The following is an 18,077-nucleotide window of genomic DNA, read 5'->3' on the forward strand; positions in this document are numbered from 1 at the left end:
CTAAGCCCTGCACATGGCTAAGTGTGGCCCTAAAACACTGCACTGTAACACTGTCCTCCCATTGTTCATCGATTTGCTCAAGCAGGCACCAGTAACGTCTCCATTGTGAGACTTATTGTTACTGTGTTTGGCATATTGAATATGTCACGGGTAGCTTGCCAGGCTTTGCCCTGCGGGTGAGATACTCTCGATAGTTCATCGAAAGGGGCAGAGGAATCGAACCTGGGTCGGCAGGGCAGGCTGCCACTATGCTATCGCTACCACTATGCTATCCCTAGCACTATGCTATCGCTCCAGCCCAGCCCTAAAACAAACACACAAAAAATGAAGACCTGTGGTAGGGTTTCCTCCCCCACCCAAAGCTGATCACTCCTCATTCTTTCTACTATTTTACACTAAAACCCCTAAAATCCTCAAATGCAACATCAACCACCATTCTAACACACAGAACCAGACCCAAATTTACATGCCAGGCATAAGAGTATAACCACTCTACCAAGCTCTGAGAAATATTTACTTATCTAGTAAGAAATCTGGAATGTGCCGACCATACCATTCTTGAAATCTAGTAAACGCGTATTTTTAGGACTCAGTTCACCAACTGAACTAGACGTGGTTTCAGTCCTTCACAAGCATCAGAGAAGTTTCATGACAAGCTTTCCAGAGGTATAAAGGGCCAAGTGACTAAGCAGGTGAGTAAACCAAGTGACCACCCGCATTTACCCTCACAAAGTTCCGCTTTTCTGTAGCTGCTATTGAAAAGGCCAGGAGAGGCTACTTTAATTTTTAGCCATTTTTCCCTCCACCTAGAGTTCTATCAATTATCTACAGGTTTAATATAAAAAATCCTTGAATCCACAAAGTTGTGGCATTCAATGGGATACGATGTAGCCCTAAGAAAGGTTAAAATCATGCAATCTACTGATACATGGGTAAGGCTAGAGGATAAGAGCACTGAGTGAAATCAGAAGAAAAGGGATAGATTAGAATAATCTCTTTCATATGCAGGTCAGATTTAGGTAACAAACAAGGGCCAAAAGGCAACAGAACAGAAGAGTTGGTTCACAGAACTGAGTTTGGGGAAGGAAGGGTGGATTGAAAGGGTGGAGCACTGCTGGCCTTGGGGGAAGAGGGTTGGTACTCTGGTGATGGGTGTGGCCTTAGAATGATATACATAAAACCATCCTTAATGGTACTGTAAATCACAATACCTCAAATCAATAGTTTTTAAAAAATTAAACAGCAAAAAAGAATCTACCTATTTAATTTTTGAAGTAAACAACACTAAAAATGTAATCATGGGGCTGGAGAGATAGTTTGCCTGGCTGACCCAGGTTCAATTCCTGGCATCCCCTATTGTCCCCTGATCACCACCAGGAGTGATCACTGAATGCAGAGCCAAAAGCACCAGGTGTGGCCCAAATACAAACAAACAAAAAATAATACAATCACAATCATGCAGTGTAATGGGAAGTTCAGAATGTTTTTACGTAGATCTGACAAGAGGACTTTAATAATGAGATGACTTTATGCATTATTGCAAATAAATCTTATCATAAATTAGGAAATTTGATTTACAAATTGCTATAGATGTTCAATGTCAAAAGAAATGTTTTTAAGAACCCTTTTTAAGATAGAATTCTACACCAAACACAAATCATAGTTTTTTTTTCCCCCCTGCTTTTTGGGTCACACCTGGCAATGCACAGGGGTTACTCCTGGCTCTGTACTCAGGAATTACTCCTGGCGGTGCTCAGGGGACCATATGGCATGCTGGGAATCAAACCCTGGCTGGCCGCGTGCAAGGCAAACACCCTACCAGCTGTGCTATAGCTCCAGCCCCCATAGTTGTTAAAAAATTAAAAAAATTACTGAACTTCCCCTTTCCACACTTTACTTGTCATCAACACTCTCAAAGAAGGTCCCCCTCTCTCACCCTCAAGAATATCTTCATAAAGTGCGTGTACTCCCTCAGGCACGATGACCGCCAGTGCAGTTCCACAGAGAAGGCCAGCACCCAAAACAGTCACCAGTTTTAGCCGCTCCTGGAAAGAAAACATAAGGAACTGTTGAAAAGATTGATGACTGAATGGGGAAGTTTCTGAAGCATCTGTAATCACAAATGAGCTGCTCCTTTGTGAAACCAGACTCTACAATGCTCAGTGAACTAAAAAATGGGTTAGCTTCCTAATGCCAATTAAAACAGATGATGCCATTTTTTTTTTCAACTTAGCAGATTGGCAAGGAGGTGGGAAAACATGATGGGGAAAACTGGGCACACTTGTCTAACCTGCAAATAATGTGAGTTGCTAAGGTCAGAGAGTACTGGATTAAGTAACTAGGTTAACTGTCTTGCATGCAGCAGATCCCAATTTGTGCCCTGGCACCACATGGTCCCCAGAGGACTACCAGGAGTGGTCTCTGAGCACTGCATCAAGAGTAAACCCTGAGCACAAACAGATGTGAATCCCAACCCATCACCCAATTAATTTTTTAAATTGCACTTAAAAAAAGAGGAATGTGAATTTTTATATTCTACCTGGAGAACAATTTGGCAACTTAGATTTATAGCCTTGAAAAATTTTGGGGTCAGGTAATTTCACTTATATAAGACCACTGCACTTATCTTTTTTTTTCTTTTTTTTTGGCTTTTTGGGTCACACTTGGCGACGCTCAGGGCTAAGTCCTGGCTCTGCACTCAAGAATCACTCCTGGCGGTGCTCAGAGGACCATATGGGATGCTGGGAATCGAACCCAGGTCAGCCGCGTGCAAGGCAAATGCCCTACCTGCTGTACTATTGCCCCAGCCCCAACCACTGCCCTTATTGAAAGCAAATTTCAAAATAAATGAAGATCTGTAAATAAAATGTAATATCACAACAGAGAGTCATTAAAAAGTGCGATACAGCTCCATTCTCGGATATAGAATGTTATGATGTGAGAGATACTCCCAGACCCTGCACCAGGCTGAGTAAGCCCAGGGCACCTGGAGGGGGGCAGGAGAGCTCACCACCTGCCCAAATATAGCCCTGACAGCCGAAAACCTCCACATTTCAATTACCACCAAGCTCACAGTCAGGACAGCCTCATCCAGAAATGAATCTGCTGAAAAACTCAGGTATGAGGATTTTGTAACTGAAATCTCCAGACTCTCGAGGCGTCGAGGATGGGCTACTTCCTCTATTCACCCTGTTCCTCCCAAAGCCTGGCAGTCACACCCATGAACTGCCTCTGGTGCCAAATAAGCTCAGTAACTGGCCCTGATCCAGAGACTCATAAGAACCTCAAAAGAGACCAACAAGTTGCAGAGATGATTCCACGCCAGGTTAAGTGGTTGGGACACTCAATGTCACAATCCAGCTAAAATTTAACTCCAGCTGTATTACCCCATTCAAAAAAATTGAATTCCTAGAGTGTGCAGCTGTGCTGCAACGACATCTCAAACTCTACAATTTTTTTAATCACTTTTAGCGATTTATAATAAACAATAAAAAATAAACTATTCAGGGCTTGTACAGGGGAGACTTGAAGGGTGGTTGGGAAAACTGGACATAATGGTGGAGGGAAGGTGCAATGGTGATGAGATTGGTGTTGGAATATCAAATGTAACAAATCATCATAAGCAACTTTTTAAAAAATAAAAGAATGGTATGATGTATTGCTATGAGGAAAAAACTGGGAGTGAATAAAATGTATTGATTGATAAGCTCACATTTGTTTTGGTTCTTTTGGTTTTGGGATCACACCCAGTGGAGGCTCAGGGACCAATCAGATGCTGGGGATTGAACCTAGGTACATAGCCTCGTGCAAGGCAAAAATCATACCTACTAACATTCCAGCCTTCATATTTGCTTTTCAAAGAATATACTTAAGTGGAACAAATGTACCACTGTCACTGTCCTCCCGTTGTTCATCAATTTGCTTGAGTGGGCACCAGTAACATCTCCATTGTGAGACTTGTAGTTACTGTTTTTGGCATATGGAATACGTCATGGGGAGCTTGCCAGGTTCTGCCGTGTGGGTAGGATACTCTTGGTAGCTTGCCGGGCTCTCTGAGATGGACAGAAGAATCGAAACCAGGTCGGCCACGCGCAAGGCAAATGTACATGAACATATTTCTCACTCTGTAATTTCTAAGTATAGCAAATTCATAACAGAATTGTAAAATGTTTATAATTTATCTGCAATAAACATGTACTGCTCATACAAATTTAAAGTTTCAATAAATGTCCTGTGGTGGGGTCGGAGCAATAGTACAGTGGGTAGGGCATTTGCCTTACACACGGTCAACCCAGGTTTGATCTCCAGCATCCCAGACACCTGAGCAACACCAGGATTAATTCTTAAGTGCAGAGCCAGGAGTAACCCCTGAGCACTGCCAGGTGTGACCCAAAAATTAAAAAAAAAAAGCCCTACAGTTTGTTTTTAGGCCACCCCCTGTGGTACTCTAGGGCTATTCCTGGCTCTGAGCTGGTGGGTCATGCCCAGCTTCCTGCATGCAAAGCATGAGCTCAACTGGTAAAACTATCTCTAGCCCTTCATTTGTTTTTATAACTGCTCTGTTTTGTCTTGTTTTGGGACCACAACTGGCAGGTTACTCTGGTTCAATGCTCAGGGAACAACAAAGCAGTGCCAAGGATCAAACCTGGGTCTCCAGCATGCAAAGTTGCACTCCATCCTGTTGATCTATCTACCCAGTGCTCTTAACTAATTTTTCTGTGAAAAGACTGACACACCAAAAGTTACAGATAGTTCATGTATGCAAGTCAATATATCTGGAGGTAAGTATCCATCTGTGACACCATTATCATACTCAATAATAACTGTTCTATGGTTTTAATTTAATGTAATCCCATCTTTCTTTTTATTCAGATTCCTGTGAGAAAGAGCCTCCTAACATACACCATATAAAAGATTATACTTCAAAATTTCTTAAAGTAGCTTGTACTCTACATGGCTTCCTGGAATCTTCAGAGTATGTAAAAGGATCTTAAAAATGAAAAGGGGGTAGTTATGTCTGTTGCTCACAAAAAAGTTTCAAGATTTTAATGGCTAATCATGTACTATGTTTCCTATGGGAAGTTAGCAAAAAATAATAGTGGTTGAAGCAGACCTGATATAATCCTGAATGATGCTGAACTACATGAACACACACACAGATGCATACATACAGCACACAGATTCTTAGTCGAAAGGCTAGGTCAAACAATAACAGGCCCTCCTTATAACTACAGTTGCAATGTCCGCATTAACTAATATTTGCCATAGAATGAGAGTAGAATGCTGTCATTCTTAGTATATCGACCAACTCAATACATTCATGACAGCCTTAAGTTGCTTAAAAACAATGATCTGGGGTTGCTTTTATTCCCTCCCCACCCCCAGGGGTAGGTGGGTGGTTGTGTCAAACCTGGCAGAGCTCAGGGTTTACTCCTGACTCTGTGCTCGGGAGTCAATTCTGGTAGTTCTCAAGGAATCATTATGCAGAGGCAGGGATCAAACCAGGCTCAGGTGCACGCAAGGCAAGTGCTTTAACCCTGCAGGATCTTTATGGCCTCTACAACCCATATATCCTGAATACAGCAAAGGACTGGATGCTGGCATTCAAGCCCAATACATCAAGATCCTCCGTGAGCTGTATTGCGGATTCACTACCAGGATCTCACCATTCTACAAAGAAGTGATCGTTGATATCAAGAGAGGGGTGCGGCAGGGTGATACCATTTCACCGAAACTCTTCAGTGCCACCCTCGAGAACATCATGCGATGACTGGAATGGGAAGGAATGGGAGTGAAGATAGATGGTCGGCAACTACACCACTTCCGCTTTGCTGATGACATTGTTTTAATAACACCAAACATCAGCCAAGCGGCACAAATGCTGGTCGACTTTGACCATGAGTGTGGAAAGGTAGGACTACAGCTGAATCTTACGAAGACAATGTTTATGAGAAACAGCCTCGTTCCTGATGCCCCATTCGCTCTCAACGGAACGACCATCTCCGAATGCAACAGCTATGTGTACTTAGGTCGAGAAGTCAACATGACAAATGACCTGGCACCCAAGCTGCGCAGGAGGAAGAGAGCGGCTTGGAACGCCTTCAAGAACGTCGAAGAAATAGCTAAGAGGACGAAGAACCTCCGGCTCCGGGCACATCTCTTTGATTCCACTGTTCTTCCTGCATTAACATATGCCTCAGAGACCTGGGCACTATGCAAACAGGATGAGAACGCTATTCAGGTCTCCCAAAGAAGAATAGAAAGAGCTATGCTCAGAATATCACGTTTCACTCAAATGAGAGAAAAAATCCGGAGTTCCGACATCTGTCGACAATCAAGAATCAGGGACGCTGTCTCATTTGCCAAGGTGTCAAAAATCAGATGCGCTGGTCACGTAATGAGATTTAAAGACGACCGCTGGACTAGAGCTGTTACTGACTGGATTCCACGGGATGTCAAAAGACCGCGTGGCTGCCCACCTATCAGATGGTCAGACTTCTTCGTCAAGATCATGAACGATCGGTTTGAGGCCCTTCATGTTCCCGGAGCGAACAGATGCCATTGGGCTACACTAGCACGCGACAGGGACAAATGGAGACGTTACTGGCACCCGCTTGAGCAAATCGACGACTAACGGGAAGTTAAGTGATTAAGTGATTAAGTGATGGTCCCCAGTGTCCCACCAGGAGCCACCTCTGAGTACAAAGAAAGACGTAAGCCCTGATCACAACTAGGCATGACCCCCAAACCAAAAAACAAAACAAGATAAAAAAAAAAACACACCAAACAACCCCCCACCCCCCGCAAAAAAAAAACCCTCAGACCTGAATTTTTCTTGTGCAAAGAGTATTTCAACATGTCTTATGAAGACAGGTGAAAGTATGGGAAGCAATCTGGAAATGACACAAGTGATTGCTGATACTGTCTGTTTGAGGGCAACACCAGCTAGTGCTCTGGTGTTATTACTCTTAGCTAGAGCTTGCTCCTGATGGTACTAAGGAAACCACGTGGTGCTGGGCTAACAGAACCAGAGGCAATTGCATGCAAAGCATGTGCTAAGCCAGGTGGGATATCTCTCATAGGCTCTGCTGTTATCATATTAATACTTAATATGCGGCTATCCTAAGAGTCTGCTTTTATCTTTGGCCTTTCTGAGGCTATATCTGGTGGAATTGAGAGCTACTCCTGGCTCTGCGCTCAGGGCTCACTCCTGGCAGTGCTCACGGGAGCCTGCAGGGCTGGGATAATGGAAGGCAGGTCTCCTGGATGGATGTGCACTCCAGCATGTTAAGCTATGTCACTAGCCTGCGCCTGTCTTTTAAGTTACTAAACTCACCACAGCACTGCTACTCACAGCACTCACTCGAGCCAAACTTTAGAGAACACAACAAAGGAAAGACAACTCTATTCCGAGTAATAGGTGACAAAGAATCAAGTGTTTTCATCACCCAGCCCATTTGTTTTGTTTTTAAATCCATAAATATACCATAAAAAAAAAGAACAAAAAGCTTGTTCCTTGAGCCCGTGTTGTCCCTTCAGCACAGATCTTGCTTGCTTGTCTCTTTCTCTGCTTGCCTGTTTCCACTCTAGAGAAGCCTGTGTTTGCTCATTCTCTCGCTCTCTTTTCCTCCCTCTCCCTTCTCTCTCTCTGTCTCTCTCTCTTCCCTCTCTCTGTTATTGGGACACACCCAGCTGAGCTTAAGGCTGACTCCTGGCTCCATGCTCAAGGATCACTCCAGAAGGGCTCAGGGGACCACATGGGAAGTCGGGGATTAAACTTGGGTCGGCAAAGCAAGTGTGTGCAAGGCAAAAGGTCTATTATTGCTCCAGTGTGTTCTCTTGAATACACACTTCCTTTCTCTCACCCCACATCTTTCTAAGTAAGTTTCAATAAAAACTATCTTACTGGGCCAGAGCAATAGTACATGCAGCAGGTAGCACATCTGCCTCACAGGGCTGACCTGGGTTCAATCCCCGGCATCCCATATGGTTCCCCAGCACTGACAGGAGTAACCCCCGAATGCGTAGCCAGGAGTAAGCCCTGAGCATTACTGGATGTAATTCAAAAAGCAAAACCAAAACAAACTATCTTACTTCAGGAAGGGTGTTAGAACACTGTATGACTGAAATCCAATAATAAACAACTTGATAACTGTGTATATCAGGTGATTCAATTAAACAAACAAAACTAGCTTATATCCCAACAAATAAATAAATAAATAAATAGGGGTGGGGCCTGGGATAGTGCTGGAATGCATTCCTACCACGCACAAGACACCAGGTTCAAGCCCTGGCATTCATGGCATCCTGAGCACAGCTGGGTTTATCCCTGGTGGCTCCTAACACTGCTGGGAACCCTCTCCCCAAATAATCATAGATCTGAATTAAAATGGGTCAATCATTTCACTTATAGGGGTCTGGTTTCATAACTTTTCCATTTAATGGCATGAAAGAAAATTGTACAAGGGAGGAATGCATTCCAGCACTTCACTGGCAGCAGAGGAAAAGTAAATGAAAAATCTAAAAGAAAGGAGAAGCAGAAGATCAAAACAGGGAAGAAAAGGAGAAAGTGGGGGAAGCACAAAGATAGAAAAAGGAAAAGGAGAGAAGAAAAGATGAAGGCCAGGAATCAAGGCGTTAACTGCAGAGCAAACCAGGCTACACTTTAGCGAGGACTGTAACCAAATAAAGCACATTCATGTATCCCTTCCACCCCCCAAAATTTTAAGCTCTACAACAATGGAGAGGTTTTTGTGATAGCACAGCGGTAGGGCGTTCGCCTTACACGCGGCCAACATGGCCGACCCGAGTTCGATTCCTCTGCCCCTCTCGGAGAGCCCGGCAAGCTACCGAGAGTATTCGATATGCCAGACACAGTAACAACAAAGTCTCCAATGGAGACGTTACTGGGCCTGCTCGAGCAAATCGACGATCAACGGGAGGGCCTTTACCTTTACCTTTACCTTTACCTTTAAATTACCAATGAATCCTGAGTTACTGCGGGGTATGTACTTTGGGTCACGCATGGCTGTACTAAGGGACCATTCCTGGTTCAGGAATGACCTCCATGATGGTGCTCAGGTGATCATATGTATGTAGTGCCAGGGATCAAACCAGGTTTGGTAGGATGCAAGGCAAATGCTTTAACCCTTGTACTATCTCCCTTGTTATTATCTCACCAGCTTCTCTCCTTAAATATTTATTGAAAGAATAATGCAAGCACTGGAGACTAAGTACCAGACATGTCCTAGGCCAGCAAATCAACAGATCCATGAATGCAGGGGAACCACTTGAGAGTACCTGGCACCAGGCAAAGGGCCTAACATAATCCTTTGTGACTGTACTGAGAATAGTTAATGAGTTTTTCTCTTTTTGGGTCACACTTAACAATGCACAGGGGTCACTCCTGGCTCTGCACCCAGGAACCACTCCTGGCGGTGCTCAGGGGACCATATGGGATGCCGGGAATCGAACCTGGGTCGACTGCGTGCAAGGCAAACACCCTACCCACTATGCCATCACTCCAGCCCCAAGAATAGTTAATGATTTGAGATTTATGATTTGGCTCAAGGAATATACAAGTATGCATAACAAAGACCATAATAAAATTTTATCATAGTAATTATGAGTTAAAGCTACCATTTATCTCATTAATACAAATATCTTAAGTGACTTTTTTTTTTTGGTTTGTTTTGGAGTGGGGGTGGGGTCACACTGGTGATGCTCAGGCTCTGAGCTTTGACCTCACGAATGATTCCCCGTAGTGCTCAGGAATCATGTAGGATACAAGGATACACGGCCTGGGTTGGCCGCATGCCAAGTTAGTGCCTTACGCAATTGCTGTATTATCTCTCTAGCCCCAACATTAATTTTCTTAAAGGAGTTCAAAATCTAGTTTAGTCATCACTATAACAATCTTTTGGTAAAGTAATATAAAGATTATTCATCCTGGGACTAGAGTGAGAGTACAGCAGGTAGGACCCTTGCCTTGCACACAGCCAAACCATATTCGATCTCTGGCATGACATATGGCCCCCTGAGCCCCGCCAGGAATGGTCCTCGAGTAGAGAGCCCGGAGCAAGCCCTGAGTCTGCTGGGTATGTGCACTCCCAGCCCCATCTCCCCCAAAATATTTCTCCTAAAATTTTTTTTATCAGCTTCACAAATGTTTTCTAACCTTTTCCCATGGTGACCAATATTATAAAAGCAGCACATTTTAGGGGGCACACACCTAGTGGTGCTTGGGGGACTCTCCTGGCCCTAAGCACAGGGGATCATTCAATACTAAGGATTGAACCCCACATGCAAAGAATAATCTTGAGTCCCTCTGAATCAACTCCCTTGCCCCAGAAGCAACACATTTAGGGAAAAGATCAGTAGTTCACAAGCAACATCACTGCCAGGTGGATTCAGTGGTTTTGTTTTTGATACAAGCCACATCCAGTACTATGGCAAAGGGGACACAAGAGCTGGGTCACTCCTGGTGATTCTCAGCCTAGTGATACATGACTAACGGTTCGGTAGTTAGGCCCCAGGGGCCATTACCTGGTGACACTCCAGGATTGAACTCAAGGCCTCACACATACTGGGCATATGCTCTACCACTCGCATTATCTCCATGGTCCTTGGATTTTACTCTAAGTTGCTTCAGACTCCACTTGATTTGTTTCAAGTATGTGACACTTTTGCTACTTGCAGAAACATGAATTTCAAAACCAATGAATCCAAAGTTTGAATGGAATACACTAAATCTGTTCAACAATGATCCCTGTATCATCCCTATATCAATGTCTTCTTTCACACACTTTCCAATTTTGTGTCCGATCCCCAAACAGTGTACATCAAAACTAACATAATGCTGACTGGGTCTCTCTTGGGCTACATAAATCACTAAACAGGTACATTTAAATGATGAAACTACAAATCCCAAATGTAGCTCAAGATGTAAAGAGAGTTCCCAAAGCAATGGTTTCTACCAGAAAAACGCACTAATGGGGCAGGAACTGTGCAGTGTCACCAATTTGTGCCCATTCATTTCACAGTGTCACGGCTGGAGACTGATAGATCCAGGCCTAGGTAGTCACAAAAGCAGCAGCAGTACTCAATGACATGAACTATCAGCACAAAACTTTTGAAGTCACCAGAATTTTGGGGGCAGATACTAAGAAAGTTAAAATGTTTTTTCTTTCCTTGATAATATTGCCAACACATGATTTAGCTCAGCCAAATAAATACACATCAGTAATTAATCATTTTATTTATTTGGGGGTTTTGGGCCACACCTGGCCATGCTCAGGGCTTACTCTTGGCTTTGAACTCAGGATTATTCCTGATGTGCTATGGGGATCATCTGGGATGCTGGGGGCTGAAGCTAGGTTGGGGGCATGTTCAAGGCAGATGCCTGACCTGCTGTCCTAACTCTCTGGCCCCTATATGCCAATAATTAAAAAAAAACTTTTAATATTGAAAAGTTTAATTTTTTTGCACTATATTTATTTTAGCTGAATACTGAGCTGGAGGTAAGCCCTGAACCCCTAAAAAAAAATCAATGATGAATCTCTTGTAAAAAAGATCTAGAGCCTGGAAAGGAAGTACAGTGTGCACTTGCCTTGCACACAGGTCATCCCATGGTCATCCCCTGGCACCCCAGAGCCCTTCCAGGTATGATCCCTGAGTGTAGAGCCAGGACTAAGCCCTGAGCAAAACTGTGTATGACCCCCACCCCCACCCCTCACCTACCCCTCCAATAAAGAAGATTGATCTAGTCAAAGTTCTATGCCTGTGTTTCCCAAAGTGGGTAATACCATACCCTATGTGGAGTGGGGGTGGGGGGGTGATGGCAGATGGGGGCACCTGAAAATCCAAGGGGTGATAAGGAACCTCAGGTACCACAGGGGACACTTCTATTTGCTTAAAGAAGGTACATTTGTAGGACAGGTGTTGGAAATGTTTCTTCTTTTTTTTTTTTCTGAAAAGGGACAAATAAGTCTGGGAACCTCTGCTCTCTGCACTGGGTCAGGTAGTTAGTTCAACTGAGAGCATGCCTGGTACATGTGAGACCCTAAGTTTGACCCTAACACCACCTGCCAGGCATAACCCTGGGAGCCTCGGATCACTGGTGGGTGGGGTCCTATTGGCCTCCAGCACCACCAGGAAGTCGGCTGCTAGGCTCCGCACCCAGCACCACTCCAAAGCTCCTTCCCCTACAAATGCTAAAAAAGAGATGAACACAGCACAGAGAGGAAACACCACAGAGTAACTCCTATTCCAGCAACACAGCCTTTCTCCAGCCTTCATCCAGGTTCCTTCAGCTGGTTTCTGGGTCACCCCCAGCAGTACTCTGGGGACCCTGTCCCCTTCCCCATATTCTCACTAACAAACCTGCGTCCAGCAGAAGCTTTCCAATACCACAATCCACTTCATTTATCTCCTAAGTATTAGTAACAGGTAGTGAAGACAACTCAAACACCAGCTTTGCTCTCCAAGTCCTCGGGAGGGTCCTGGTCCCCTGACAAATATGCTGCTGCTGATCCTCACTGGCACAGTGGGGCAAGAAATGATTTTATTTTCCTTTTGCATATTATCATTTTTTCTATATTTTCTACAAAGTGTTTCTACTACGTAGCCAGGCCTTTTATTTTTCATCTATTCACTTAATTAAAGGCTGTATAAATAGAGGCTTTGAAGTTACTAAACTTTGAGGCTCAATTACCTCATCTATAAACAGGATGAAAATTATTCCCTTTGAAGGGTATTGTAAAAACCAACACAAAGCCTAGCATGTCAGTTGACACTGTAACTATTATCATTAATAATCATCTTTGTACTCTGGTTGAATTAAGAGTATACACTGCCCTCAGGTTAATATGAAGATACTTTCCCCCTCATTAAGTTATTCAAAACAACTGTGCTGTGAGGTTTTGCACTAATCTGTTTTCCAGCCCCCGCCCCACTGCAATGCTCTGACTCCCTGACTTTCTCTCCAGCTTCCCACACTCCTAATTTGCTGCTGGCCAGTTTTCAGAGAACTCAGAAATGAAGCAGACAGTCGGATGGGGGTGGGCAGGGACTGGCAATGAAATTTCCCAGAACTAATAAAATCAAGATGTGCTTTAAAGAATTAAAGAAGTTATGGAGTCACCAGTCCTAAAGTAGCCCCCCAAAAAACAAAGGCTGGACCCTCTCTGTGGACACAGGAAAAGTGGCTGAGAACCCCTAATTGAGGAACTCAAGCTCCCTTGAAGGCCACCCCCCATTAACCCCCGCCCTCCACCAGGAGGAGCTTGAGCAAAACACAGGCTTGGAAAGAACACAAAAGAGTATCTGCAACACTCAAAGCTCTTCCCCTATGACAATACTCTGGGTATCTCATATCTCCAGAGAACTCCAGGCCAAGGCAATTTGGAGTACATCCAAACAACCCAGTTCCAAAAGCTGTTCAGGGCTCTTCCGTCTGGAGAAGGCCCCAGTTCTCTGGGGAAAATGTTCCTCTCTCTCCCTGCCCCTTTGGAATTGCTAAGTAAAACTGTTTCACTTCCGGATCCATCTCCTCAAGAAACCTGGGTGGAGGTGAGCACTGACTTTCCTTTTCCTGTAAAGCAGTAAGCCCTCGCTCTAACTTGAGGCCGTACAGGCTCCCCAGGAACTTGGGTGGTAGGGACCCGTTCCAGAGGAGATACTGAGATCCAGTGGCCCTGAGGTGCAGCGTGTTGGCTGCCTTGAGGGGCTGGTGAGGTGCTGGTGAGCACACCTGCAGGTGCTCATGGTGGACTTCGCCAGCCCCACATTGACTCAGCACCCTGAGGTACTTCCCAGGGAGACTGAGGTGGGTCAGTCACATATTCTCTTAGAGTTAGCACCTCCCCCACACCCCACTTCTCCCACCAATATCAGAAACCCAGAATTCTGGTGCAAGGCAACTCAGAAAATGCATTTATTTCGTTCGACACAATGAATAATATATGCATTAGCAGTCAAAATGTAAAATTCAGAACTTTTATATATACATAGTTATAAAAGCCCAGGTTTCCAGGGCCAGAGAGAAAGTACAGTGGGTAAGGTGCTCGCCTTGCATACTGGTAACCCTGGTTTGACCCCCAGCCCCATATATGGCCCCTCAAGTCCTGCCAGGAGTGATTCCTGAGCACAGAGCCAGGAGTAATACCTGAGCACCACTGTTGTGGCCCCAAAACAAACAAACAAACAAAAAAAACAAAACTCCAGATTTCCGGCTTCTGAAAACTAGGTACACTTGGCAAGAGCAGGCAGGTGCATTAGCAAGTGGCACCTGCCCTTCAGCTGACAGTAGTTCTCATCGGTCCCCCAAGGCAGAGACTAAAGGTCAACTGCCATGTATCAGGCCACTTGGACTATTTTATCTTAGGCCCGATGCACTGTTCAGTTCCTGTAGTTAATTCCGTCTCTGGCCCATCACCTACCTGTATTAGTCAGGGTCCAGTCAGGAAAGAGAAACTAAAATGATCTGAACAGGAAAGACTTACCATAGACAATCACGGCAGGAAACTGGAGTATGAAAATGACTTAGAGAGGAAAAGTTACATCTCAGGGGAGCAGATATAAGGAGCGATGCTCCCCCTTGGACGGAGAGAGTGCTCAAAGATGTTTCAGGAGGGCTGAGACCAAATTCTGCCGGAAGGGTCATGGCTGGGGCTCAATCGATGACAACTGCCACACTGAGCAATGCAACTCCAACCTCCCCCTCTCCACCTGGAGACAGCACGCAATCCCACGGCTCAAGTCAGTCCTGCAACACTGCCCCTTCCATCCTCCTCCACTCAGGTGCATGTTAGCAAGTCCAGGTGGTCACCTGGGTTTCTGAGGCGCCAGCAAGAGAGATTCCAATGGCCCCCCACCTGGGCTATATTAACTTGTTGGAAGCGCTCACAGAACTCGATGAAAGCTTGTGCTTATTTAATTACTGGTTATTATAACAGGATTTTAAAAAATTAAGCTATATCTGGCAGTGCTTAGGGCTCTGTGCTCAGTGACAATATGTGGTGCTGGGACTCGAACCTAAATAGGCTATGTGCAAAGCAAGCACCCTACCTGCTGGACCCTCCAGATCTTATAAAAGGGTAGCACTGTAGCACTGTCCTCCCGTTGTTCATCGATTTGTTCAAGCAGGCACCAGTAACGTCTCCATTGTGAGACTTGTTGTTACTGTTTCTGGCATATCGAATATGCCACGGGTAGTTTGCTAGGCTCTGCTGTGCGGGTGGGATACTCTCGGTAGCTTGCCGGGATCTCCAAGAGGGACGAAGGAATCGAACCTGGATCAGCCGTGCGCAAGGCAAACGCCCTACCTGCTGTGCTATCGCTCCAGCCCAATATAACAGGGTATTAATTCAAAATGGCCAGAGAGCTGCAAAGGGCAAGGTATATGGGAAGAGATCAGTCTTTTGGAGTTTCATTCCACAGACAAGTTTAAACCATAAGCTCAAGGCAACTGTCTCCAGCACCTCTCCCCTGCCCCGAGGCAGGGAGCCATTCTTCGGTTACCCAGGGGCTTTCAGAACTCCACAGATCAAAATTTCGGTTATTCACATAATGAAAGACACCTTTAAGGCTTTCCTTATTTGGAAAATAAGGATCTCAGGAGCCCCATGCCAGAAATACACATACATATTTCCTGTCATAAATCATAATGCTGAAGCAGGTAGATAGAGACCCCTAGCAATGACTTTCTCAGGAAGTAATAAAACCAGAAATATACAAACACATTTCTTGTTATAAATCATAATATTTAAGTTGGCAGGTAGATAGGGGGCCGCTGGCAATGGATTTCCCAGGATTAATAAAATCAAAATATGGTCTAGAGAAGTTGCAGTCAACAGCCCCAAAGTAGCACAGTAACATGAAAACAGGACCCCCCACAACCCCCCTCACACACACACTTCAGATGGGAGGATGAGGGGGGGACTCCCACAGGAAGGAAAAGCTTCAACTGAGGGGAACAAAACACTGTGGTAGGCATTTGAAAGGAAGTCACTAAAAATTCAAAATTCTTCTCTCTAGACAACCCCATCAACAGGCACAGGGAGCACCACAGAAGTGTGTGTGTGTGGGGCGGAGAATGTGGGAGGGGAGGACAGTTTGAGGAAACCGAACCAGCTCTGCAAAGCCAAGGATCAGGCATCTGCATTCTGGGGTCACCCAATCTCAAGGTGGGCTGTACAATTCCTTTCTTTTGACTTTATGGGGGTATCTGTCATTCTTTCCCCTAGGTTGAGAAGCCCGTGATCCCTCTAGAATACATGACTCTCTCTCCTACTCCTCCCTTCCTCCTATTCTCTAGATGAAACTGTATTCCTTCATTCTGTCTCCTGAAATTGAGTCTAGACAACAACAAACTTGGGATACCTGGGCAGAGGTGGGGACTGACTTTCCTTCTGCAACAGGGCAATCCCTCAGGGCACCCCCAGGCCGCAGCTCCCTTTCTGTCGGGTGTTGAGGATCAAACCCATGTACTGAAGATGGAGTGGACCTCGGGGGCAGCCTTGCGGGGCTGATGGGACACCAGGTCCACACCGGCCACCATGCAGGTGCTCACGGCAATTTTTACCAGTATGAAACCCATGCCCACTCCCTATCCCAGCTCTTCCTCCAGAGACTGAGGCAGGCAAGCAGGAAGGGTCACAGTGCTTTAGCTAAAGTAATTATCACCTCTGTGGCCCTCCACTTCTGTCACTACCCTCATTTCAGGAGCCACCCAAGAGGCCAACATCAATACCAGGTTTTGCTGGTGCCAAAATAGTGAAACTCACTGGAAATCTGCACAGGCATTCAGAAATTGGGAAAAGCTGCCTCGTTTGAGAGAAACTTCCCCAAAACTACTGAAGGTGAGGGTCAGAGGTATTACTGACTGCTCAGAGCCAGAGTCGCCGAGAGCTTGGAAAAAAGAGCTGGGCACTGGGGAGACCTAGCCGGAGCCTGAAGCCACCGTAGGTGCCACCGGGGAGATGTGTGCACTGTGGAAGGTGGACACCAAGCTAGCCACAGGAAAGCCTGCTAAGCAAGCCCAGCAGAATTAAGAAGGAAGAGAAATTCCACTTATCATTTATCCTCTCAGCAAAAATAAACATTATGCCGACTGGCAAAGAAAATATTAAAAGGGGGGCTGGAGCGATAGCACAGTGGGTAGGGCATTTGCCTCGCACGAGGCCGACCCGGGTTCAATTCCCAGAATCCCATATGGTCCCCTGAGCACCGCCAGGAGTGATTCCTGAGTGCAGAGCCAGGAGTAACCCCTGAGCATTGCCCGGTGTGACCCCAAAAGCAAAATAAATAAATAAATAAAAACAATAATCGTGGGGCTGGAGCAATAGCACAGCGGGTAGGGCATTTGCCTTGCACGCGGCCAACCCGGGTTCGATTCCCAGCATCCCATATGGTCCCCTGAGCACCACCAGGGGTAATTCCTGAGTGCAGAGCCAGGAGTAACCCCTGTGCATTGCCAGGTGTGACCCAAAAAGCCAAAAATAAATAAATAAATAAAAATAATCATGAAGTTTGGTCGCTTACAAAAAATAAATTAAAAAAAAAAAGAAAATATTAAAAGGGCCCTGAACCATTTTTCCCAGTCTATTAAGAGTGAATTTGGATCTGAGGCAAAAAAATTGGTAATTGACAGACTAGCCTACTAGATCTACATACAAAGATACATGGGAACTGAGAGCACCAAGGGTGCCAGAGTGCAAGTAAAATGCCTTCTCTACAAGCTAGTTACTTCATCGAAGACTTTTCCTACCCAACTTTTCCTTCTTTTATATGCCTCCAGCTTGTCTCTGCCCTCACCCTCTTCTCTTTAAGGTGGCCTTGGCATTGCACTGACAGCTTAGGAAGTCAGCAAGTTTATCTCCCACACAGCGTGGAGAGCACCCCCACCAAAAGTGATCTCTGAGCGTCTAGGGCCAGAGCGGTTCTACAGCAGGTAGAGTGCATTCCTTGCAGGCAACCAACCCAAGTTCCATCTCCGGCATCCCATATGGTCCCCTGGGAACTGCCAGGAGAAACCATGGGTAGTTTTATCTCTGGCATCTTAAGGAAACTTCACCCAG

The 18,077-nt window shown here is 45.3% G+C and overlaps 1 protein-coding gene across 1 annotated transcript in view; it reads right to left on the reverse strand.

The window, feature by feature from the left end:
- Positions 1 to 18,077, reverse strand: part of SLC39A9 (solute carrier family 39 member 9) — a 55,874-nt gene that overhangs the window by 31,420 nt on the left and 6,377 nt on the right. Inside the window, exon 2 of the mRNA XM_056133678.1 lies at positions 1,937 to 2,045. Within this exon, the coding sequence (XP_055989653.1) occupies positions 1,937 to 2,045 (109 nt within the window). The remainder of the gene's footprint in view (positions 1 to 1,936; positions 2,046 to 18,077) is intronic.

This window comes from Sorex fumeus, unplaced genomic scaffold, assembly GCF_029834395.1.
Source record: "Sorex fumeus unplaced genomic scaffold, SorFum_2.1 ptg000098l, whole genome shotgun sequence".
Taxonomy (NCBI): Eukaryota; Metazoa; Chordata; class Mammalia; order Eulipotyphla; family Soricidae; genus Sorex; species Sorex fumeus.